The 26657-nt window shown below is 43.9% G+C and overlaps 1 protein-coding gene across 1 annotated transcript; it reads right to left on the bottom strand.

Annotated features, from left to right (window-relative positions):
- Positions 1-84: 84 nt before the first annotated feature.
- On the bottom strand, positions 85-25300 carry fermt3b (FERM domain containing kindlin 3b). Its single transcript, XM_083652135.1, has 15 exons — positions 25144-25300; positions 23008-23132; positions 22141-22374; positions 17351-17467; positions 12247-12415; positions 11876-11978; positions 11062-11169; positions 8971-9105; positions 8830-8876; positions 8015-8139; positions 4679-4785; positions 3884-4099; positions 2661-2785; positions 1782-1923; positions 85-848 (listed from the first exon to the last, which is right to left on the bottom strand). The coding sequence occupies exons 2-15, from the start codon at positions 23129-23131 to the stop codon at positions 669-671; spliced, it is 1932 nt and encodes a 643-aa protein (XP_083508261.1). The 5' UTR covers position 23132; positions 25144-25300; the 3' UTR covers positions 85-668.
- Positions 25301-26657: the final 1357 nt, after the last annotated feature.

The following is a 26657-nucleotide window of genomic DNA, read 5'->3' as shown; positions in this document are numbered from 1 at the left end:
GGAATCAATTATTATTCTATGAGTGAACACCTCAACACAGAATGAAGACTGACTTGCTGTATTTACTTTAATAAAAAATGTCTTTATTAATCTGTGATAAACATTTGATTTCCGAGTGTGTTTGTGGACCTTGTTGTGCATAATGTTGACACACTTGACAAACAGCCGTTCATTTCTACCTAAATGCTTACGTAATGAAGTGAGCGTCTTGAAACAACATGGCTACAGCTGTGGTAGAGCTAATACTTTGGATCCTGACCCAACACTGGCTACTATAGTTCCTGATGCCATGAGGCGAATAAGAGGATTTGCTGCTGGTTGACCAACCCTGCTCATCTTGGATCAGGGCTCTTGCACTTTGGCCCAGCACCTCTCCATCCTGATCGAGCTGCTAAAGGGAAAGGGAAGTAATCATGAAGACCACCAGAGTCTTGAACAGTCTGAACCAGTTTGGTCTTCCATCCACTGATGTACAGCAGCTTATAAATAAGAGTGTAAGAAGAGAAAGCTTAGGTGAGAATAAACGTTTGTGGGTTATGGTGCATTTCCACAGGAGCATAATATCTTCTGTGTTGTGTGTCTGTACTTCTCATGGCAGTCTAAAGTGGGAAATCCCACTCAATACAGTTTCCCACTGTTCAGACAGACACACACGAGGGCTGGAGGATTCAGAGAGCTTCGTGGCCACCCGTCAGCTTGTAGAAGAGGTCCTCGTTCAGCGTGTCGCTCTTGTCGCGGCTACGCGTCGTCATGAAGATGTAGCCTCCGATGAACTCGTGGACGATTTTGCAGTCGGCGGTCACGCAGCTGAAGGCGATGTTCACGTTCCCATCAAACTCAATGGCCACCTGGAGGGGTTGGAAACACCCACACGCAAAGGGGAGGAAGAGATATGACATACTTTTAGTGGTCAGAAAAATGTTGCACTTGTGTTGGGAAATGGCAGATAGCAACCAGGTCTTTAACAGAGTTGAAGAGGTGAGTAAACTCACTCCCATGTCAGCAGTGACACCACCTGCTCCCAAGAAGGTTGGGGTTATTTTTAGTGCAGTGCTGGACTTCAAGCTTGGACTCAGAGCAGATTGCCAAGGTCTTGGACCTCAGACTCAGACTAGAGCCTATTTAGACTCTTTCTATGATTTTGACCCACCAAATCTGACATATTGTGGCAATAAAAGTGATTATGATCTGAATTCTGATTTAGTAGTGACTAGCAGTGACTCTGTTTGTATTTTTGTAGACTCCAAAAAAATCATATCTTCTTCACCCCCTGTATTAAGCTATTATGACAAACTAGGCAGCTCGCACGCTATGCACGCTCAATTCCTAACCTTGCCCACTGCGCGGGCCTGCTAGCTCGGCCGCTGCACGGCCTTGCCCGCCCTGCAGCTCACCGAGCTGGCCCTGCATACGCAGCTTGGCCGCAAGGCGGCCTCGCCCACAACTCGGTTGCTGCATTGCCTCGTCTGACCTATTGGCATGCGCAGCACACAATTGCTCAACTTTGCATCACTGATGATGTCACAATGCCTATGACATCATCAGTCATGTCATAAGATGATTTTGGTCAATAATGATGTCACTGATGACATCACTGTCATAGACATTGTGACGACATTGTGACATCATCAGTGGGACAACAATGTAAACAAACAGTGCCCACTTGCTCCCGGCCTTTTATATAACTAGCAACAATATCATATAGACAGGAGACTTTAGTGCATGAGAAACAGAAGTGAGCACCACAGGTTCCTGGAAACAAGGTGGAAGTGGTCCCTGACCTTTCGTATGTCCCAGTTGACGTTCCACTGCTTCATGTTGTTGTAGCGCCAGGTCTTCACCACGTCTCCCACACCCAGGTCGATGCGGATCAGACGGTTGGGGCAGATGCCCAGGACCTCGTCTTTACGGGCGCCCGTGAACCTGTCGGGTCAAACCTCATTATTGCATTTCTTTGCTGTAACAAAAGCCATGATAAACCTCATTATTGCATTTCTTTGCTGTAACAAAAGCCAGAGAAACCTCATTATTTCATGTCTTTGCTGTAACAAGCCAGAGCTCTGTGAGATTACCGCTGACTTGTACATCTATTATGTGGGAATCCTGGTTCACTGGTTGGATACTTCTCCTGTGTTATTTTGTTGCTGACTATCAAGTAAACACATTTCAATGCAAGGTTTCTAGGTCTCACAACATTTGTGAGTTGTGAGATTTTCAGTATATCTCACAACATTTGTGAGACCTAGGAAAGAAGCAGAAATGTAACCAGCATTATTGTAATTCATATTCAACCTTAGTGAGAATAGTGACTCCAGCATTCCAGGATGAGTGCAGGGCCATAAAAGCGCTTACATATTCTGAATTGAGATATCTACATCATTCCAGCTCACGAGAGGTCTTCAGTATAGCTTCATAGTGGTACATTTTCTCCATGCCTCTCAACACAAAAACACAACTGTTTTGATAACCAATGTTTTAAGACGACCCATCATTTTAGTAGCATTATTTTGTGTCAGTAGGTGTTGTACACTGAATCTTATCTTGATAGGTCTACATTTTGTGCCAAATTAGATTTTAACTGAAAGCTTTAGACTGAACAGAAACCCACAGAAACTGTGTTTTATATCAGTGTTTACATCCCAGATCCCTCTTCTTACTACCTGACGACGACGTATGACATGCCAAAGTCAGGCAGAGCCTGCCAGATCTGCAGGAAGCGCATCAGGGCGTCGGTCAGAGAGAGCTGAGCCACGTTCTGGTAGGCGTCCAGGATACGAGGGGTCAGCTGGAGGGACAAGGGACAGGGTAAAGGCGGGGGTTGATCAGTAACCTGTATTCTGCCTGAGTGGAGCACAACGTGGGCAGGGACTAGAAGGACTGTCCAATAGAGAGGTCCAGTAACGAGTCCGGAAATCATCGATGCTAACGCCCCTGGTTCCAAACAGTTTTCGCCTATGGGAGTTTTGAATGGGTTTTTGGCGCGATGCTTCTAATAATCTCTCTGGGCAACGCTGGCTTAATCAAACGCGAACCAGTGTTTAGTAACATCATCTTCACACATGAAGACCACTTTTATGAGTTTTGAAGCTTTTACATGCCGTTAAACGGGCGGCTAGCTAGCAAACGGCTAAATGAGACTACACTGCTGAGTCGATGTGGATATATACGTCAATAACGTCACCACTTCAAAGGGCGAACACGGAAATTCTCTTTCCCTCACCTGGTTCAGCCCCGTTCAGCCCGAGGTAATCAGTGCACACATCAACAACAGTCCAGGTTGAGTGCTGACGTGACGTGAAGCCTATGCGACAGTGTGTAGTTCAGGATTAGCTTAGCTCGAGCATTTTACTAATAGGGCTCGCATTTACGCTACAAAACTCATGAAAGTGGTCCTCATGTGTGAAGATTATCCCGCTGAACCTTGGTTCGCGTTTGATTAAACTTGCGTTGCCCACAGACATTATTTGAAGCATATCGCCAAAAACCCATTCAAAAATCCCATAGACAGAAACAGTGTAGAACCAGGAAGTTCGGGACTTCCGCATTCAGCCTACAAAAATACGTCATCCCTGGACCTCTCTATTAGTTCAAGTCTATTCAGAAAGGTCACTGAATCCGTTTGAAATGATAATTTTGTCCCGGTCTAAATGTGCTAAAGACTATGTGGGATCAACAGAGATTGGTGTGATCCAACAGTCCAAAAAGAGTTGGAAAATATCTGCATCTTGGATATCAGCAAAGATTTTGCAATATCGTGCATCCCTAGTCCAAACTCCTATTCTCAGTGGAAATACACCTGATGAATGTGCTTTTAACATTCTTCTGTCTACATTATGTGTGTGTGTCTCTATGTGTACAGCGGCCTGCTCTCCTGCCCTTGCACCTGTTTGGCCTTGTACTTCTTGTGGTAGCGTGGGGAAACCAGGCTGTGAGTGTTGAAGCTGTCGTCGGGTGCGTTGCCGTGGGAACCGGAGTTGGTCTTCTGCATGGCCAGGAAGGAGCGGATATTCTCGATCTCATTCTGAAAGGTGCTGTCTGCCAGGCTCTTCCCTTTGGAGGCCAGCCGACACGCAGCCATCCACTTGGCATACTGCTGCTCCTGGAGGGAGGGAGGAAGAGAGGGAGGGAGGGAGGGAGAGAGGGAGGGAGGGAGAGAGGGAGGGAGAGAGGGAGGGAGAGCGGGAGGGAGGGAGGGAGGGAGGGAGAGAGGGAGGGAGGGAGAGAGAGAGGGAGGGAGGGAGAGAGGGAGAGACAGGAGATAGTGAGAGAAAGATGAGGGAGATGACAGAAAGGAGGCAGATATGACAAGGCATCACACAGAGAGATGAGGAGAGACTAAAGGGCAGGCGCTGAAAAATGAAGTGCCTTAAAGCTGCATTCTTTCTAATGGCCAGCAGGGGGTGACTGACTGCAAAAAGAAGTCAGATTGTATGGAAGTCAAAGGGAAAATGACCCTACTTCTCACTTGATTTATGACCACAGTAACTTTGAGGTTTCAAAACGGTTCACAAACCAATGAGTGACGTCTTGGTAGCTACATCCATATTTGTATACAGTCTATAGGAGATGGATGAAGGTAGATAGAGGGTTAGAGAACTGGGAGGGTGTGTGTGTGTGTGTGTGCGTGTGCGTGTGCGTGTGCGTGTGTGTGTGTGTGTGTGTGTGTGGTGGAGCTCACATTCTCACAGCGCAGATAGACCTCGTTCATGCCCTCAGGCACTGGAATCAGGAGCCGGATGAGGAACTTCTGTCCCGCCACGTTGACGTCTGGAGCCACCTCACATCCTGGGTAGAGGACATGTCAATGAGTAGAGGACATGACAGAGGAGTGTGGAAGTTATGACAGAGGAGTGTGGCAGTAATGACAGAGGAGTGTGGCAGTTATGACAGAGGAGTGTGGCAGTTATGACAGAGGAGTGTGGCAGTTATGACAGAGGAGTGTGGCAGTTATGACAGAGGATTGTGGCAGTAATGACAGAGGAGTGTGGCAGTTATGACAGAGGAGTGTGGCAGTTATGACAGAGGAGTGTGGCAGTTATGACAGAGGAGTGTGGCAGTTATGACAGAGGAGTGTGGAAGTTATGACAGAGGAGTGTGGCAGTAATGACAGAGGAGTGTGGCAGTTATGACAGAGGAGTGTGGCAGTTATGACAGAGGAGTGTGGAAGTTATGACAGAGGAGTGTGGCAGTTATGACAGAGGAGTGTGGCAGTTATGACAGAGGAGTGTGGCAGTTATGACAGAGGAGTGTGGAAGTTATGACAGAGGATTGTGGAAGTTATGACAGAGGAGTGTGGCAGTAATGACAGAGGAGTGTGGCAGTTATGACAGAGGAGTGTGGCAGTTATGACAGAGGAGTGTGGCAGTTATGACAGAGGAGTGTGGCAGTTATGACAGAGGAGTGTGGCAGTTATGACAGAGGAGTGTGGCAGTTATGACAGAGGAGTGTGGCAGTTATGACAGAGGAGTGTGGCAGTTATGACAGAGGAGTGTGGCAGTAATGACAGAGGAGTGTGGCAGTTATGACAGAGGAGTGTGGCAGTTATGACAGAGGAGTGTGGAAGTTATGACAGAGGAGTGTGGCAGTTATGACAGAGGAGTGTGGCAGTTATGACAGAGGAGTGTGGCACTAATGACAGAGGAGTGTGGCAGTTATGATAGAGGAGTGTGGCAGTTATGACAGAGGAGTGTGGCAGTTATGACAGAGGATTGTGGCAGTTATGACAGAGGAGTGTGGCAGTTATGACAGAGGAGTGTGGCACTAATGACAGAGGAGTGTGGCAGTAATGACAGAGGAGTGTGGCAGTTATGACAGAGGAGTGTGGCACTAATGACAGAGGAGTGTGGCAGTAATGACAGAGGAGTGTGGCAGTTATGATAGAGGAGTGTGGCAGTTATGACAGAGGAGTGTGGCAGTTATGACAGAGGATTGTGGCAGTTATGACAGAGGAGTGTGGCAGTTATGACAGAGGAGTGTGGCACTAACGACAGAGGAGTGTGGCACTAATGACAGAGGAGTGTGGCAGTAATGACAGAGGAGTGTGGCAGTTATGACAGAGGAGTGTGGCAGTTATGACAGAGGAGTGTGGCAGTAATGACAGAGGAGTGTGGCAGTTATGACAGAGGAGTGTGGCAGTTATGACAGAGGAGTGTGGCAGTTATGACAGAGGAGTGTGGCAGTAATGACAGAGGAGTGTGGCAGTTATGACAGAGGAGTGTGGCAGTTATGACAGAGGAGTGTGGCAGTAATGACAGAGGAGTGTGGCAGTTATGACAGAGGAGTGTGGCAGTAATGACAGAGGAGTGTGGCAGTTATGACAGAGGAGTGTGGCAGTTATGACAGAGGAGTGTGGCAGTTATGACAGAGGAGTGTGGCAGTTATGACAGAGGAGTGTGGCAGTTATGACAGAGGATTGTGGAAGTTATGACAGAGGAGTGTGGCAGTTATGACAGAGGAGTGTGGCAGTTATGACAGAGGAGTGTGGCAGTAATGACAGAGGAGTGTGGCAGTAATGACAGAGGAGTGTGGCAGTTATGACAGAGGAGTGTGGCAGTAATGACAGAGGAGTGTGGCAGTTATGACAGAGGATTGTGGCAGTTATGACAGAGGAGTGTGGCAGTTATGACAGAGGAGTGTGGCAGTTATGACAGAGGAGTGAGTGTGGCAGTTATGACAGAGGATTGTGGCAGTTATGACAGAGGAGTGTGGCAGTTATGACAGAGGAGTGTGGCAGTTATGACAGAGGAGTGTGGCAGTAATGACAGAGGAGTGTGGCAGTTATGATAGAGGAGTGTGGCAGTAATGACAGAGGAGTGTGGCAGTTATGACAGAGGATTGTGGCAGTTATGACAGAGGAGTGTGGCAGTTATGACAGAGGAGTGTGGCAGTTGTGATAGAGGAGTGTGGCAGTTATGACAGAGGAGTGTGGCAGTTATGACAGAGGAGTGTGGCAGTTATGACAGAGGAGTGTGGCAGTAATGACAGAGGAGTGTGGCAGTAATGACAGAGGAGTGTGGCAGTTATGACAGAGGAGTGTGGCAGTAATGACAGAGGAGTGTGGCAGTTATGACAGAGGAGTGTGGCAGTTATGACAGAGGAGTGTGGCAGTTATGACAGAGGAGTGTGGCAGTTATGACAGAGGAGTGTGGCAGTTATGATAGAGGAGTGCGGTAGGAAATATGGGAGAGCGATAAGGGCATGTGACAAAGCCACTGAGTCACATTTGAAACTACAATGTTACTGAATCTTTGTTTTGTACATGACAGCCCTGCAGTTGTTGGCTTCATGAACTTCACTAAGACTGGAGGAAAAGTGCTGTGAGTTCAGCTCTTCTGCTCACTGGCAGACTTTATACACAGTACTGTATATGGAAAGAGCTCAGCTCACACCACTGTGTTATGAGGTTTCATCCTAACCTTAAATCACAACTCCCCTTGTCATGACAGTGTAATTGGGCAGCAGTGAATAAATATATTGCATATGTTACGGTATGAGCAGTGATGCAGTGGTAAATCATGTGGTAAGACATCACCATTATGAGAAAAATCAGTTCTAGTTTCAGAAATTCATTTATTTATTCTTTATAGAGCCTAGCTTCATATACCTTATGTCAGTTTGATCATATTTGGTATGATGCATACCATTCATGTCAAGCTAAAAAGGCGAGTCAAGTTAACTGAGTCAAAGTGGGGTTTACCCTCCACTTCATCCCTGGTTATGAGTCGTAATATTAAAAACACTAATACCGATAGGGAAGTAGAGGGAAACTGGACTAGTTATCCATTCAACGTTCGAGCTACGCTGTAGATACAGGGAATGGGAGCTGTAATCTGAACCACTAGCGGCTCTATTTATTAATGTATGACACAGTATATTTAATAATGTACGACAGTCTATTTAATAATGTATGACACAGTATATTTAATAATGTATGACACAGTATATGTTGCATTTCTTAGTGGGTTCATTATTTGTGACTGAGCTGTAATATATCCATCTGTAATATATTTGCTACCTTTGAGGTTAATCTGTTGAATGGCCTCTCCGATGCTCTCCTCCTTGCTCTTGTAGTAGGAGATGCAGGTATCCTGGAACTTGAACCAGTACTGCTTGTAGCCCTTTAGAGTCAACCTCTTAGGCCTGAAATACACAGTCACATCGCTACAGACTGGGCTTCACATGCACATCTTGATGCTAACTACTCATATCGCCAAAAAAAGTCATTTTCTCAGGACAAAGCTGGTTGATTTCGAACCTGACGCACCAGATGGTTGGTTACACAGAACCAACCATCTGGGAACTCGTCCTTGGAAATGTTTGGAAAAAGGTGGGCACTTTCAAAAAAATACTTAGGAGATGATTGGATGAACGATCTGTCTATCACAGTCTATCACGGGGTAACTTCAACCACTTAGGACCGCCTCCTCCTTCCTCGGATGCTGATTGGTCCGCACAACTGGCGGTTGTGGTTTGGTTCAAATGTGGCAGAATGGCAAGACAGATTTCTACTCCAACTGCCTTGCAATGTTAGTCGATTTGTCAGTCACTCTGCTTTTTCACTATGATTTGGCATGGTACTATTGTTATGAAATATTTTCTACACATGGGCAACTGATCTGTCATTTACATTTATAAAATTGAAAAATCACCAATATAAAGTTTTGCGGGAAATGTATGTTGTTTCATTGTAAGCCAATAGAAAAGACACATGAGACAAAGCCAAACATTGGTTCTATAAGTAATAGTATGAAAGTGTATAGTTTGTCTCGGTGGCTGTATTTTGTTCTAAAAGAAGGCATTGTGGACTGTGAGGTTGAAACTAAAGCTCACCTGAATATCTTCAGATAGTCATTGAGCTCTGGTGCAGTCATGTTTTCCTGCATGAAAGACAAAGCATTGGAAAACAGAATGAGGAACGAGGAGGAAATCAACGACCCTCCACAAATGACATCGGCATCCGGTATATCTGACCAGCATCTCCGAGGCAGAGGTGCCCTCTCCGTCCAGCTTGACCTCCAGGGACAGCAGGGCCGACTCCAGGTCCTCCATGGCCGCACTCGAGCTCGCCGTCTGGGGCTCCGACTGGGACGCCTTGCTGATGTGGTACTGCATGGTGTGTGACAGAGCAGAGGAAACAACACTTTAACCACATCATTGCTGCACATACCTAGAACTTCTAGGATGTTAACTTCTCTAGACTTCAGAAAAACAATGCGTCTTTCTCACTGATGTATTCTTACTGGATACTTCCATTTGTTTTTTTATGATGATGCTTTCAACTTTCCTATATATAAATATGTACTGCAGGAGTACTAATAATCTGAGTGTTATGGAATGTTTTGTATGATCAAAGCCAAGTCGATGCTTTCTACTCAGTGAAGTCAAGTGCCAGAAGCCAAGTTCATTCAAGTCACAGCATTTTCTGAACTTAAGGACTCAAAAGCCCCTTCTGAATCCCTGGACAGTTACATTCCACCAACATGACACTAGTGTCTTAACCCCAACAGATGTATTTATAATGTTTATCATAATTTTTGTCAAATGTTTAGTCTGTCTCAGCTGATTAGTGAACCTTTCAGTGATGTAAAACAGACTCTGTGGTGCAATGGTAGTGCGTCTGACTCCAGATCAGAAGGTTGCGTTTTCAAATCATGTCAGGGTCAAACTGCATGTGAAACACTGTATCTACAACTAAGGATGCAGCACTAATGTTGTATGTACAATACTTCCAAAGTCAGCTTCTATGGACAAGTGAGCTGTATTCTATTGCAGTGTTATCAATTGTAGTTATAAACTGTAAAGAATATTGTACTGTAAAATCCAGTGTTCTCACAGTCTCCTTTGCCATCTTTCCTAATTCATGTTCTATGGAGCAGCACCAGTTTTGACATCACATGACATCACAGGTTCCAGTCTTAGCTCTATGGTTTCTGTTCACATTACCTAATTGTATTAGGAATGATGTGGATTATTAGATTGGATGGCAGTTGATTGGCATTCTGGTGTAAAGGTCCCAAATGATTCAGTTAAAATTATTTTGTTTTCAAATACCGTATACTATGGCTCAATGAATTTGGAGGTAGAAGGGAGACACGCACATCCCAGCCTAGTAGGGCAGGTGCAGAACTTACAGTGATGAATGCAAATAAAATGGTAAAAAGTTTGCACACTGCAAGGGCTCCAATTAGTTTTTGTTATTATTGCAACACCGTGGGTAACGTTTCGGGCAGCACCCTGCCCTTCGAGGGCAGGGTGCTGCCCGAAACGTTACCCACGGTGTTGCAATAATAATAATAAAAAAAAACTAATTGGAGCCCTTGCAGTGTGTGAACTTTTTACCATTTTATTTGCATTCAATGAATTTGGAGACTTACTGTAAGGCACATATCTACTTGTCCGTGTTTTGGTACGCTTCCCATTCATTGTGTATTGGAGACAGCCGTGCAATGCATTGTAGGGCAGGCGGGGAGTTGCGCGAGCCGAGAGCGTGCTCCGCCTGCCTGCTCATTTGCATAAAGTATTGAGCCGAATGGTTTTCATATAGGAAGAGAAAGTTTCAAATTTGCCGCCATGTTTTTTCTACGCTTGAAACCGTGGAGGACGACAGCCCACAATGCAGCCCACGGGGAACACATTGTTCATCCAATCAGGTGCAGCAAGGAACAAACATCGAGCCCGCCCACAAGCGTACGATTTTGGGGGAGCGTGGCGGACAGGCGTGGAAATTCAGCAAATGTGGACACGTGCCTTAAGTCCTGAGAGGCCAAACCGACGCAGTACTGGACTCTGATTGGCCGACAACAACAGTTCCTTTCATTCAAATGAGGTCAACCTGCTCAGTGGAGACTTCCCAGTTCAGAGTTTCCAGTTCATGCATTTACTACAGTTTGTCTGAAACTGCCTTGAAAAAAGAATGAACTTTTGAAAAAGCAATGACTTTCAATTCAACCACAAATATGTAAATGGAAGGAAAGATTTAATCGTATAACATGGAACCTTTTCATTGGACAAACTGACAAGGTCTTCAGCCCTCTGAATAAATATCTATTATGTCTGGTGTACCTGTAGCGCTCCAAACAGCATCATCTCCTCCTCGGTGCAGTCGATGTCCTCCAGCAGGATGGCCCAGCGGGCCTGCTCATACAGCTGGGTCAGACGCACTGCATCGTACTGGACCGAGGAGAGGAAGAGAGGAGAAGGGAGGAGAGGAGAGGAGAGGAGAGGAGAGCAGAGGAGAGGAGAGGAGAGGAGAGGAGAGGAGAGGAGAGGAGAGGAGAGCAGAGGAGAGGAGAGGAGAGGAGGAGAGGAGAGGAGAGGAGAGGAGAGGAGAGGAGAGGAGAGGAGAGGAGAGGAGAGGAGAAGAGAAAAGGAGAGGAGAGGAGAGGAGAGGAGAGGAGAGGAGAGGAGAGGAGAAGAGAAAAGGAGAGGAGAGGAGAGGAGAGGAGAGGAGAGGAGAAGAGAAGAGAAAAGGAGAGGAGAGGAGAGGAGAAGAGAAAAGGAGAGGAGAGGAGAGGAGAGGAGAAGAGAAGGGAAAAGGAGAGGAGAGGAGAGGAGAGGAGAAGAGAAAAGGAGAGGAGAGGAGAGGAGAGGAGAGGAGAGGAGATGAGAGGAGAGGAGAGGAGAGGAGAGGAGAGGAGAGGAGAGAGAGTAAAGAATGGAGATGATGAATGGAGGGAGCGAGGGATGGAAAGGGAGATGGAACAGCCAATACAAGGTCAGTAAACAGTACTGCAAGGAGTAAAAAAAAAGTTACAGTATGTGGTGCCACACACACACACACACACACACACACACACACACACACACACACACACACACACACACACACACACACACACACACACACACACACACACACACACACACACACACACACCTTGGGCTCCATATCGTAGAAGGAATAGTATTTGAAGCGGAGCCAGAGTTTGTCATTCTCTTGGATGTCTTGCTGCTTGAGAGAACGAGAAGATTCCAACCATCTGAGAGAGGGAGAGAGAGAGGGAAGCAAGACATATTGAGACATTTTTCATTTAAGTGATAATAGGCATTATACATGTACGCACAATGTGTGTTTGTGTGTGTGCGTCCATCTGTGTGTGTGTGTGTGTGTGTGTGTGTGTGTGTGTGTGTGCGTCCATCTGTGTGTTTGTGTGTGTGTGTGTGTGCGTGGGTGTGTGTGTGTGTGTGCGTCCATCAGTGTGTGTGTGTGTGTGTGTGTGTGTGTGTGTGTGTATGCAGCTGCTCTACCTGCTGTTGATGTGGGCTTTGTCCACCACGCTGGCTGGCCGGTACAGTTTGGCTGTGGCCTCTGGGCTGGGAGGAGGCAGGGAGATGGACAGCATCTTGTAGACGGCCTCCGTCTGCGCCGAGTCAGCGAAGTGAGCCGGCATGCCATTATACAAGCAGGCCCGGGACACTGGCGGGGGGGGGGGGGGGGGGGGGGGGGGGTTATATTTACCATCATATTGTCAGATCTGTCTCAGCTGATCAGTGAACCTGCTGTCAGTGATGTAAAACAGACTCTGTGGCGCAAAGTACTTAGAGGTGGCACATTCTAGCTGGTAGAATCTTTTCTCCGAATTTTTTGGGTCCCAAAAGCACGCACAAATCGCTTGAGGGACAGTTTCGTCCCGCAGGCCCACGAGACTCCTTAACATACACAAATAGTGTAGTAGCTGTACTGTACCGCACTGTAGATGCTACCATTATGTATGTCTAATGTTTAATTGTATGTTTAATTAGGTATATGCTATTTGCACCTGTGCAAACAGAACGTCGAATTTAAAATGTTTAAGTACGTCTAAAGTATGCACATGCCATGTGCACCTATGTGCAGCAGAGGAGGTTTTTCCAGTGAGGCATAGGAGGATGGTCCTCCTCTATTAGATTGGGGATTTTATATAAAAAAAAATATATATTAAAAAAATATATTTTTTATTTTTATTTTTATATTTTTCATTTTTCATATTTTTTTTTATAATAAAATATCAATCAAATGTGTTTTTTCTTATGTGCAGACGCTCATTTTTTCATTCATTATATAGCTCCATGCAGACGAGTCACTCTGGCCCTGGTCCCAGCATGGGGGAGGGGATTAAAAAACACCCGCCCTGTGGGCTTGATTTATTTGGTAATTTATCTAATGAAAAAATAAGATTGGTTGAAAAAGACTTGCAATTCACAGAAAACAGTGAGAGTGATGTGTTTTCCAACGAATCAGATTGAGGAGGAGGGGAGCTCTCCCTTAGCCCGTGAAACCAGGTGAAACCCTAATTGGTTGTTGTTTGATTGATAGATTGCTTGACATTGATTGACATTCTGTATTGTCCAATGCTGAATACATCTGAAAATCGGCAACGTTGTTCCACTGGCTGGTCTGTGGTCACGCTGAATCAAGGAGGTGAAATCCACTGCTTGACCTGACAGGAAGGATTTACTGAGACAGTAGCAGCATATCATATTTCCCTCTTATTTTTATTTACTTTTTTTATCAATCAGTAAGTGTTCACAAGCCAGACAGTCGTTGATATTGGATTACCACCAAAACGAGTTTCGAGTTGCGGGGAGACTTGAGCTGCGCGATACGGGCTTTTTGCAATGTCAGAAAACTGGAATATTTGCAACGTCTCGACTGCAGCGTTTCCCCTACAGACAGCACGGATATTCAAGTAAGTCAATTGATTTCAAGTTATCCGAACCTTCTATTAAATTCGGCGTGGAAATGGTTCACCGAGCAGCGCTATTTTTGTCGTATTGAAGTTTCATCCTGTAATTTCTTATACTAAAACCCGCGAAGCTTAAATTCACACATTTTTTAACTGAATTTGGCCTGTAAATCGATAGCTGACAGCGGGCTCAATTTTAAAGCTTGAGTGGTGCTCTTTATATCATATGAAAGTAGAAGAAATAAGGAATCGATTGGGATGAAGCATGTCAACCTAGGATGTCGGGAAGGGGGGGTAAATAACGCTCCAAAGTTGATAACTAAATGAGTAGTGCAGCACTGTGCACATGAAGGCACACTCTCGTTCCAGATGCAATTAAGTGTAATTTAACGCTATTTGACAACAGTTTCGGCCATAGACTTTGTCAAGTATCATACAAACAGTGCAAGACAGCCATTATAAAGACAGGTTAGCTGATTGAATGGACAACACCTGTCTTGTGAAAGCACACCTGAGTGTGAGACATCATAGGATGAATCAAAACATTGATGTCACAGGTAGGCTGTATACCATAATATATCATGAATCTATGTGAATAAATAGATTTATATAAATAGTAATCACAGCCTAATGCATAGAGATAAATCCTGAAACCTTCTCGCAACAGTTCTAGCCTAAGCCAGTGGTTTTCAAAGTGGGGTCCCCAGCAAAAAGGGGGGATAATCTATTTTCACTATAATTCCATGCCATCCATAAGTAACACAATCTAAGATAGTGTAGAAGTGAGTAACTAGGCTAATTATAACCATAACAGCACAAATAATTGACAAAAATCTCGAAATAAATATACAGTATTTACTCTGAGAAATGAAATAATGAGAAAAGGAACAATTATTGATGGTTAAAACTGAATAATGACATCACAACAGTCTAATCCTAATGCTAATTTAAAATGAGATTTGGGCGTTTTGGGCAAAAACTGCTTGTGGGTGAGAGTATCAGCAGCAGAGCACACGTCATATTTTCCCTGGGACCGCCTCAGGTGCCAGGTGCTGTTCCGTCCTGTAGTCCTCTCACTGGGTGCTAATGCAATGCTCCTCACTGGGTGGAAAGCTAAGAGGCTTGACAGCATGGGAAACATGGCAAATACACACACACACATGCGCGCACACGCGCGCGCACACGTGAAAAAAAAAAGACCAAATAAAAATAAGGGGCGGCGACCTTTGGTCGCCGCACTAGCTTCCTCCCCTGTTTCCAAGCTCACCAGCCACCACTGATGTGCAGTGAATATGCCACTGTCTCTGACTTGTCTTATCACTCTACTGCCTTATTGCTTGTTGTGTCTCTTGTTGTTTTTGCACTCATATGCCCTGTTATATTTGTACTATGTTGTAAACGGAGTCCACAGCACAATAATTTCACACGTGATACTACGGAGTGACAATAAAAATCTTGAATCTTGAATCTTGAGAACATTCACTTTCTACTCATGATAAATCTAATGTTTATTAAACTGCAATAGATCGGAAATCATCACTATCAGCCCCAAATGCCTCCTCCCAGAACCTCTCACTCTGCATCGATGGTCACACAGTCACACCCTCCCTCCCACCCCCACCCCCAGGTCCGAAACCTCAGTGTTACTATGTATCCCAGCCTCTCCTTCAAGCCACACATCAACAACATCACCTAATGTCCTTTCGCCCCTTCCCTAACATTGCACAGCTTTGGCCCACCCTCTCCTCCTCAGCCGCAGAAACAGTCATCCATGCCTTCAGAACCTCCTGATGAGACTACTGTAACAGCATCCTCTACGGCCTCCCTTCCACTGTCTGCAATAAACTGCACTACGTTCAGAACTCAGCTGTCCAGCTGCTCACGCACTCCCGCTCCAGAGAACACATCACACCCATCCTCCAACACCTTCACTGGCTCCCAATACAGCACCGAATTCACTTCAAGATGACATACATTACATACAAAGCTCTCAACAATCTCCCCCGCCCCCCCCCCTCCCCATACCTGACAGACCTTCTCCATCGCCACCCCACCCCCCACCCCCCCCCTCGCCACCTCCGATCAGCTGATGCCAACCTTCTGACCCCCATCACCAGGACCAAGCACCGCACCTTGGGGGACAGAGCCTTTGCCATCGCTGCCCCGACCCTCTGGAATTCCCTCCCTCCAAACATCCAAACCTTTTCAAAAAGCCTACAATACCTGACTCCCACTCAAATCACATCAGGGTTCAAACCTGTGTTTCTCTATGTCTGCTGCCTGTATGTGGAATTGAGTAGTTCATAATCTGTGCAAGTTGAACAGAGAACTATCGTGTACTCTGCCGGACCTCCCTTCTCAAATGTTTTTATCCTGTTGCTGGGTTCTTTATCATGACACATTACATTTTCCTATCCTATAATAAGAATGCAAAGTGTCTGTCTGTCTGTCTGTGAATGAGTGAGTGAATGAGCAGAATAGTCAGAGCATTTTCTGGAACCTGTCAGCTGAGTGAAACAGACTCTGTGGCGCAATGGGAGCCCGTCTGACTCCAGATCAGAAGGTTGCAACACGTCAGGGTCACAGGCTTTGCTTCTTCATGGTCAGACTACTATGTCTAAAAGTTGGAATTTATATATTTTGTTTTTATTTTCAGATGCATGGTCACAAATAAAAGATAACATACAAAACATACAAAACACCAAACACCAAAGAAATTCCAAATCCCTACCCTCCCTACATAAACCCAGTTAAGTGAAAGAGAAAAAAGAAAAGAAAACAAAAGAAAAGAAAACCAGTGCATGGAGAAAACAGAGACACTTCCTTGACACTATTATATCCTCTAAAGAGGCCTTCTGGCTAACAACCAGAAGATGTCATGTATGGGGCCGGTGGCATCAGAGATGTGTCTATATACTCTCTAGGTATTTTAAGGCTGCCAGATTTTCAGAAAGGTCTTGTAACTTTTTCTAAGACGGCACGTGATCTTTTCAAGAGGAATACAACTGTTCATATCCAAAGACCATCTATTGATGACGAGAGGGGAATCCGATTTCCATGTCACAGTTATGCATTACCTGGCCACACATAAAGCACTTTCTGTGAATTTAATTTAGGAATGAGTTACAGAATTGCTAACACTTGTGAAATTCCCCAGTAAGCAAAGCTCAGGATCCAGTGGAAACGTAACTTCCTGTGATCTTGCTCAAGGTGTCACAGAGGTCAAACCAAAAGGGCCTCACCTTTGTACAAAGCCAGGTACAGTGCAGGAACGAACCCACCTCTAGATCACATCTGAAGCACATTTCTGACAGTGCAGGTTTGGCTTTATGAAGTTTCTGTGGTGTGATGTACAGTTTGTGGAGGTACAGTAATTATAGTGAACTAGTCTGTACCGGGCATTAATAAAGTGTGCTTTGGAGTGCATGGAAAGCAAAATGTTGATGGAGTTTTCATTTTCATTTTGGCAGTAATAATTAATTTGCCAAGATGTAAATGATAGTGAAAATTTGATTATTTCATTTTAATTTTGTCAGTTGGCGAAATAGTAATAACTGAAAATTGTGGTCAAAGGTTTTTGACTTAGGCATTTGTAATGAACTCCCAACCAAAGAAATAGTTTGAATGTTGGGAAAATTTGAAATTTGCTGAGTGGCTGCTGAATATGAATTGGGTGAGGAGGGTACCTGAGGTGAGGGGAATCTCCGTCAGGTCATAGATCTCCTCCACTGAGTTTTTATCTTTCTTCTTCTTCTTCTCCTCCAGCGGCCGGAGGAGGGAGAGCTCCTCGGGGTGACGGATGTCTGCGAAGGGAGGGAGAGACAGATGATGGAGGCTGACAGACCAATGAGGTGACGGATGAACACATGACACAAGGTCAAACTCAGCATGCCAATAACAATAACTCAAAGAACTCAAATACTTCTGAATTCTTTGATCCAATACTACCCAGTGATTTAACTCTGATATCTTAAGCCCAACAAATGTATTTATAAAGTTTATCATCATTGTTGTCAACTGTATGTTCTGTCTTAGCTGATCGATCAGTGAACCTGTCAGTGATCTGTAACAGACTCTGTGGCGCAACGGTAGCGCGTCTGACTCCAGATCAGAAGGTTGCGTGTTCAAATCACGTCAGGGTCAATTGGTTTGCCCTTTTAAGGGCAGAGCACTGTATCAGTACGTTTGACTCTTTTTAACAGTAGTAGATTAATGGAATACTGTATAAATCTGACAGACTTTCACGTTCCACTGTGCTAAAAGTGCATAGACTCATGATAAATACTATGCTTATTGTTTTTTGTCAGCTGTATGGTCTGTCTCAGCTGATCAGTGAACCTGTCAGTGACATAATCCAGACTCTGTGGCGCAACGGTAGCGCGTCTGACTCCAGATCAGAAGGTTGCGTGTTCAAATCACGTCAGGGTCAAAAGCTCTAGCCTAGGTAAACCCAGCCACCACGTGACCTGCTCTCTCAGTTCCCAGTCACTATCATAGTGACTGAGAACAGGTCTGAGAGCAGGTCACGTGGGGGATGGGTTTACCCAGGCTACAAAAGCTCTGCTTTCATTATGGGCAGATCACTGTTTTGGGGAGTTTTAACAGTTGTAGTAGCGCTAGCTATATATATGATGGATGGAATATTCTGGAAGTCTACCAGTCTTGAACATTCACTTTCCACTGAGGTTATAATAATGCATATGATGAATGAATCATGATAAATATAATGTTTTTTTTGTTGTTTTTTCAGCTGTATGGTCTGTCTCGGCTGATCAGTGAACCTATCAGTGACATCAAACAGACTCTGTGGTGCAATGGTAGCGTGTCTGACTCCAGATCAGAAGGTTGCGTGTTCAAATCACGTCAGGGTCAGAATGTGTACACTACTACTTCTTAGGTAGCTCAATGTGTGCGGCAGTACGTAATGACTTATTTTTACTTTTCTTTTTTATATATTTATTCCAAGAGAAAATACTCACACAGAACATTAGATCGGGAGGGGTCATAACAGTAATGCTTCGTCGTATACCATATACAGTATTAGGCCTATAGGGCATTTGTAAGAGTCCTCATGGGCTAAGAAACATGTCCATTTGCTCCAGAACTCCACCTTTGTCTTTTTGTAGCATCAAATGCTCCATTTGATGTAATAAATCTACAATATTGATAAAGGTGTCCACCGGGGGGCAATGTTTTTTCTGACCCAGCATTTTGTGATGGTTTTCTTGCTGGCTGCCATAAAGATCTTCAGAAGGTATGAGTCACTTTTATTTAAATCCTTTAGGGTGAGTCCAAGATATAGGGTGGGAAATAACACAGACATTCAAACCCGGTGTTTTGACACCTCCTCCCAAAATATGGGGATATTATATGCGCGTGGTCCACCATTGTTATCCCACACCTCCAACACGGCAGTGGAGTCCCCATTTGTTTGGATTTGGTACGTAACTGGGTGTTAAGGATCAGAGGCTGGTTTCTCTGACAGGGATTAAACCTGGTCCTAGACAAATGACGTTTTCTTTTTTGTCAGCTGTATGGTCTGTATCAGCTGATCAGTGAACCTGTCAGCGACATAATCCAGACTCTGTGGCGCAACGGTAGCGCGTCTGACTCCAGATCAGAAGGTTGCGTGTTCAAATCACGTCAGGGTCAATAGGTTTGCCCCTTCAAGGGCAGAGCACTGTATCGGTACGTCTGATTTTTTTAACAGTAGTAGATGAATGAGTGGAAGTCTGACAGATTTTCACATTCCACTGTGCTAAAAGTGCATAGACTCATGATAAATACTATGCTTATCGTTTGTTGTCAGCTGTATGGTCTGTCTCAGCTGATCAGTGAACCTGTCAGTGACGGAAAACAGACTCTGTGGCGCAACGGTAGCGCGTCTGACTCCAGATCAGAAGGTTGCGTGTTCAAATCACGTCAGGGTCAAAACTTATGCTTCTCTATGTCAAATCACTATGCATAACGTTGAGACTCAGACATCGTTATGTACTTTTGTGGTTGTTAAAGGGTCACTCATGGCACACAGTAAATGTCAAACTATTGCCTGTTGTGTTAATAAATAAGGTCATAGTCTTCAGGTAAAGCTACTCCATCCTAAATGAGTCTCATAAATGATTCCCACGAAATCCAGCAGGTTGTTGTTCTAAAAAAAACATTGCATTAAGTAAAACTAAACAAAGTAACTGAATGGTGGCATTATGACAGCCATTTAGCATTGGGCAGTAGGAATATAATTCTCCACATAGATTCTGATTGACATTTTTTACATTGCTCAAAAGATTGAATGAAATAAGGACCGTGGTCCAGGTAGTTTCACTCGACAAAATCAAGGAAATTGAATTAGCGCAAAACAAGCTGCATTCTGTCAAACAGCTGCGCACCAGCAGCAGGCTCAAATCCAAACTCAGTGACTACTGAGCTGGATGGAAACATCAATTTAACTTGAGAAATCTCAGCTTGCTGACTCATAGATAATGCAATTGTTCATTGTGGAATGTACTGTGTAATTAAAGCTAAAGCCAAGTCGATGCTTTATACTGAAAGACGCGTGTTCACTCCGGTAATCTCTCTCTTTCAGAAGTCGAGCTTATCAAGGTTAGAGCATTTTCTGAACTCAGGGACTCAAAAGCCACTTCTGTGGACAGTTCAATTATTCTACAGATTGATGTAACGCTTGTGTTTGTCTCAGCTGACTGGTGAACCTGTCAGTGATATCAAACAGCCTGTGGTGCAACGCTAGTATGTCTGACTCCAGATCAGAAGGTTGTGTGTTCACATCATATCAGGGTCAACATTTCTGCTTCTGTGTGACAGGTCAGTGTCAACTTTATAATTTTTCCTCAACATAACACTATATGCACTTTCAGGTGACCGGGGTTTTAATGATATTTCTCTGGATTGGCTGTGGTCTTACCTAAAACCAATCATATAAAAAAATCTTTCAGAGGGTGTGGCGGGCTCATTTGTAAGGCTAGCTTGATGATACTTTTACCATTATGAAACTAGAAGACCTGTTTTAGATTTAGAATGTAAATTGTCTATACAATAATGTAATTTAATGTAATTTCACATAATATCAACATTTATTTTTGGCCCACGCCATCCATCCAGATTAATTTTGGCCCTTCATAGGAAAGAATTTGGGCACCTCTGATACAAACGTTGATGTAAACATTAGTTTAGGCCTCTTTTTCTTCCTTTTACTGTATATATTCCTGCCATGAGATCCTTACTCATTCTAATATCACATTAATAAGACAAGAGTACAGCTGAAAGCACAGCCACACAAGGACAACATCATCCGATGGTTATCACCAGATGACAAACTGTTTAATTCAGATGTCAAGTCAGATTATCCTGGTGTTTCTCATTACAGCCCATTGAACTGAAATAACTAACAAAACTTACACTAAAGAGCCATAAATGTGCTGACGCTACAGTACTAAATCCTGTCAAACCGCTGCAAAACAGTGATTCAAAAGCCACGTCACCCATGCAACACATGGAATCCACGAGCACGAGCACCACTGTGAAGAAGTGGATAATGCAAAGACTGGAAACATACCTAGAGTATGTTTTAGTTTTGAAGTGACAAGCGTTCTCCAGTGCTTTTTGGGTCTTGTTTGTGTTCTCCAAGCCTTTTTTTGTGTTTTTATCCTTAAAGGTTTTGAATGCGGTTCATCCCTGTGTCTGTTGTTCTTCCTCTTGTATCAGCCACTTGCTGTATTTTCACTTTGATAGACTGTAAGTCTGAGCTTATTTAGCTCTTATCGCTAGTCCCTATAAGCTGCTTTTCTACTGCCAGATTTCATTCCTTGCCTCCGCCTGCTGCCTTTGGAAACCTTTCCAGTCTTCTGCCTCCTTGCTGAGGAATTGAGACTAAGAAGTGCCAAAATTAGACTAAATGAAGCATCGGGCAGATGGCAATGGTCTTATTTCTGCTTTTCCAGCATTAGCGTGTGTCATCACAGCCAATTTAACAGCAATATATTAATGAGACGCTTTTACACATCTTTAGGCATAATTAGGTTGTGAACAGCTATTACACAGCTGCTACTACTACAAGAAAACAAAGGGCTATTCTGAAATGTTTATAAGAATATGTTTTAATGGAATATTTCAAAAATAAAATAGTACATTTATATATTTATAAATTATATAATTGTTAGTAGTATTTAGGTCCTCCATTGGTAAATGGGATCAAAGGGTTAAAGGGGGAAACTGCATAAAATAATGCTCTTCTGAAAATATAATTGATTATTTTTGTTTAGATTGGAAGTTTTGGTGGCTTATGATGATCACCGACTGGACGCCATATTTTACCCCCATTTTATTTACCACTAAATCAGTGGAGTTGGGAAAGAAAGAAAGAAAGAAAGAAAGAAAGAAAGAAAGAAAGAAAGAAAGAAAGAAAGAAAGAAAGAAAGAAAGAAAGAAAGAAAGAAAGAAAAAGAAAGAAAGAAAGACTTACTGAGCACTTGGCAGATGCCCATGACAGTGTTGAACACGGGGCTGGAGAAGCATGCGCGGAGCCTCAGGGTGGCCCCGTTGGGCAGGCCCAGCCTCAGGGGCTTGTGCTGGGGCATGAACAGCAGGCGGGCGTCGGCTTGGATGCCACACTTGTCCAGCGTCCAGGCCGTCCGCAGCAGCCACTGCTGCTTCTGCTCCCACCACAGAGCGTGGTCCGACCAGTCGCGCTGCATCTCTGCAGAAGAGGGAGGGCAACCGGCACGGCTCAGACACAAAATGGCTGTCGCTGAAAACTGTGACAAGTGACAAGCTACAAGCTCATCATCAGGACAAGAGCCAGTAAGGCAGATGTTGCTATCTACAGATTCAGGACCTGGCTGCACAGACTTCCTGTTAGACTGAAAAACATGGAATCATGCACAATTTTAAATCCACTGTGGAGAGCTGGATAAAGGAACATACTGGATAAGAAAACACTACTTATGTTTTAGTTTTTACGTGATAAGCCTTATCATGAACATCTTGAGATCTGTAATCCATGAACAATTTTAAATCCACTGTGGAGAACTGGCTAATGGAAAGACTTGCTGCAAGCAAACATGCCTGTTTATGCTTTGACAAACACATACACACACACACACACACACACACATATATATATATATATATATATATATATATATATATATATATATATATATATATATATATATATAGCAAGAGCCTTCATGCTGTTTGTGTGTGTCCATGCAACAACAATGAACATTGAGAACCATCATCATATTCAGTCTGAGACTCAGTGTGTGTGCATGTGTGTGTGTGTGTGTGTGTGTGTGTGTGTGAGAGAGAGAGAGCGAGAGAAACCCACGCAGCATCTCCACCAGTTTGAGGATGACCCCTCCTATGTGGAGGTCAGAGGTCACGCTGAGGCTGAGGGGCGGGGCATCTGGGCCCAGGTCCTCCACCATGACTGACAGGTCCCACGCCGCCATACTGGAGAGAGGGAGGGGGAGGGAGAGGAGAGAGAATGAAAGACATCCTTGACTTATCAACATCATCATACTGATAGTGAAATGCTGCTTTGAATCAAACTGAGTGGATATTGTAAATACTTCGATAATAATACAATTAGAATGAATCACTTCAATCAGACACTGTTTTTTTTTTTACATTGAGTGAACATAATGTTCACTTTAATACATGGCTACACTATTCAAAAGTCTAAACAAGAAAGAAGGAAAAATATCTTAAATCCCTCGAACAGACAAAATCGCTTTTATGTTTGCACAAATCAGAATGTGGCACCTTACAACAGCACATAGGCTACTCTGCCTACAATGGTTTACACTACTCTGCCTACAATGGTTTACACTAATCTGCCTACAGGTTTACACTACTCTGCCTACAGGTTTACACTACTCTGCCTACAGGTTTACACTACTCTGCCTACAATGGTTTACACTATTCTGCCTACAGGTTTACACTATTCTGCCTACAGGTTTACACTACTCTGCCTACAGGTTTACACTACTCTGCCTACAATGGTTTACACTATTCTGCCTACAGGTTTACACTATTCTGCCTACAGGTTTACACTACTCTGCCTACAATGGTTTACACTACTCTGCCTACAATGGTTTACACTACTCTGCCTACAGGTTTACACTACTCTGCCTACAATGGTTTACACTACTCTGCCTACAGGTTTACACTACTCTGCCTACAATGGTTTACACGAGTGGTTCCCAAACTTTTTTGTCTTTATGTACCCCTTGAGCTGTTTTGCCATGCCAATAGTACCCGGCCCTCACTCATGCTTGTTGATTATTCTAAATATATTCCACTGAACTCATGTTAAACTGTTAGTATTTAACACAACTGACAACAGTTTATGATTGAAAAAGTAGTCCGTTTTTGACCTGCATGAATGGGACCACTTCACAGAATAGTGTAACAGTTGATACTTATTTGTCCATATCATTTTAGCAGAGGGCTTATGAAATGACTTGGAATATATATTTTTTCATTTTTAAATCATTTTGGAAATCATTTGTAATCCCCAATCTTTCCATGTACAATCTTTCCAAGCTGCTCAAGTACCCAACCAGGGGTACGCGTACCCCTTGTTGGGAAACACTCTGGTTTACACTTTCAGTTGCACACCTCATATTCTTTCTTTTATTCCCCCCAAAAAGCCATGGCCTGACAAGAATGCCATGGCCCAAAAGCCATGGCCTGACAAGAGTGTGTGCAATTGAAAGTGGAAACCACTGTAGGTAGGTAAAATGTGAGCAGGCTTCCACAGAAATAGAAAGAAAGAGGCTAGATGACGTGTCAGCCATACTGCGGCCAATAAAGTGCTCAAGGCAAAGAGAAACTGAAGCCCTGGTACCATATCACATGATACTCTGTCAAACTGACACATACAATGGATGATCAGGGTTTATTCTGACACGTCCAGTCTGGTGGACACTTCCTATTTCTGACTTCAACAATCATAAGAGACACACACTTCCGCTTTCAGGCACGCCCATGCTGAGATGTTCATCCAGCCCATACGGCCACCCCCTGTCTGCGCGCGTGCGTCTTCATTTCAAAGTTCTTACAGTTGTGGGCGAGTATGTTGCCGCTTGCCCCATATATTTGTCATTGCAAGAATGAATATCAGAGATGTTCAAATGAGAGGACACCCTGCACTCCTTAGTCACCTCACCTGTTTTTTCTGAGGCCTACACTTCTCTCTCCTTCAGAAGATCGGGACCTAGGAGGGATTGAGTGTATAACTGCCGATCTGTGACCAGTTCACCTCGGCTCTTACTTTATAGTTTGTAATGATGTGACCTCACCACTGATCCCAGAGTTGTACATTGAGCCTCTGAAGACTTATATACAGTACATGTGGATCCTGGCCTCCTCCTCATGTCCTCTCTCTCTCTCTCTCTCTGGTTCTCTCTCTCGCTCTCTCTCTCACACACACACACACACACACTTTGCAGGACCTTACCGTCAGCCTTAGAGCAGTTTTTGATGAGCACTTGTCTTCTCTGAGGCCGTCTCCTGGGTTGTTTCTGTGGAAAAAACGTGTGCGAAAAAAGTCTGCTCTCCTCTGTCAGGCTGGGCGGGCTGTAGTCTGTGCAGCTGTGTCAGTAGGCTATACTGGTAGGCTATACTGGTAGGCTATGCTGGTAGGCTATGCTCATGTCGGTTCTGTCAAAGCGAGAGTGTTCCTCTTTTGTCACATTTCCGCCAAGAGGAAGTGCGACCGCGTCTCAGAGTTTGACTGGCTGCGCCTGGCTGTGTGTGGTGGTGTTTATTGGGGAAGGCAGGGTGTGTGTCGGTGTGAGTTACTGCACTTTTGGATTTTTCATTCGTTTTTATTTCATAGTTTTTGTTTATGTTTAGTTGTGTATTAGTTAGTGTATTAGTTTTAGTTTTTTAAATTATAATATGGGGGTATATGTCAGGGGCAAGATTTACGAAGTTCAGAATAGGTAGGCCTATTACAAGACAAACAACACTGTGAAGGCAACTATGTAGACATCTCAGTGTCAATAAACGTATGCACCAATGTCTCCTCGTGCTTGTTGTGTTGACAAATGTGACCAAATTGACATAGACTAAAACTAAAGACATTTTCTGTATTTTTTTTGTTTTTTTGTAAGTACACAATACGGTTTCAGTTAGTTTTTTCTTCTAAAGTGTAGTTTTATTGTTAATTGTTGTTATTATCCCCCCACACACAGTTTTAGTTCTTAATTTAGTTAACTATAATAAGCTTGGTGAGTGTGTGTGTGTGTGTGTGTGTGTGTGTGTGTGTGTGTGTGTGTGTGCGTGTGTGTGAGAGAGAGTGAGTCAATCAGTCAAGGAGTGGGAGACGTGGATATGAGACATTCAAGGGACAATTAACACACATGCATGACACACACACTTATCACTCTGTTCCCTCTGTCTCTCGCTCTTCCTTTTTTCAACTACACACACACACACACGCACGCACGCACGCACGCACGCACGCACGCACACACACACACACACACACACACACACACACACACACACACACACACACACACACACACACACACACACACACACAGTACACACAACAGTTTAGTCACATTTGTGTTTTGCAATATCAGTTTGTGTACTTCTTGTGTTTTGCAATATCAGTAATGAGCACTTCTTGGTTTAGACACCAGTGACCTGTAGTGGGAATGGAGATGGGTGTCACTTTTATATGGAAAATGACACAACTTCTAGTTTTAGTGAAATGAAGGTGGAAGAGTTTTTTTTTGTTAGAAGCATAATAGAGAATGGATTAGTAAAGGTAAAGAGCAGTGGTGCCCAAACTTTTTTAGGATGAGAGCTACTTACAAAAAATAAAACTAGTCACAAGCTACTTCTTGTCCCCCTCAAATACATTTAGCACATTTTAACAGTATTATATTATATTGTTTAATAATGTTATAATGTTAAATACTGTAGATACTGAGTTAACTACTGTATATATGAGTGGGA

The sequence above is a fragment of the Poromitra crassiceps genome (assembly GCF_964638095.1).
Source record: "Poromitra crassiceps genome assembly, chromosome: 15".
Taxonomy (NCBI): domain Eukaryota; kingdom Metazoa; phylum Chordata; class Actinopteri; order Beryciformes; family Melamphaidae; genus Poromitra; species Poromitra crassiceps.
The sequence above is the reverse complement of the archived record's forward strand: the minus strand, read 5'-3'. Positions and strand labels throughout refer to the sequence as shown.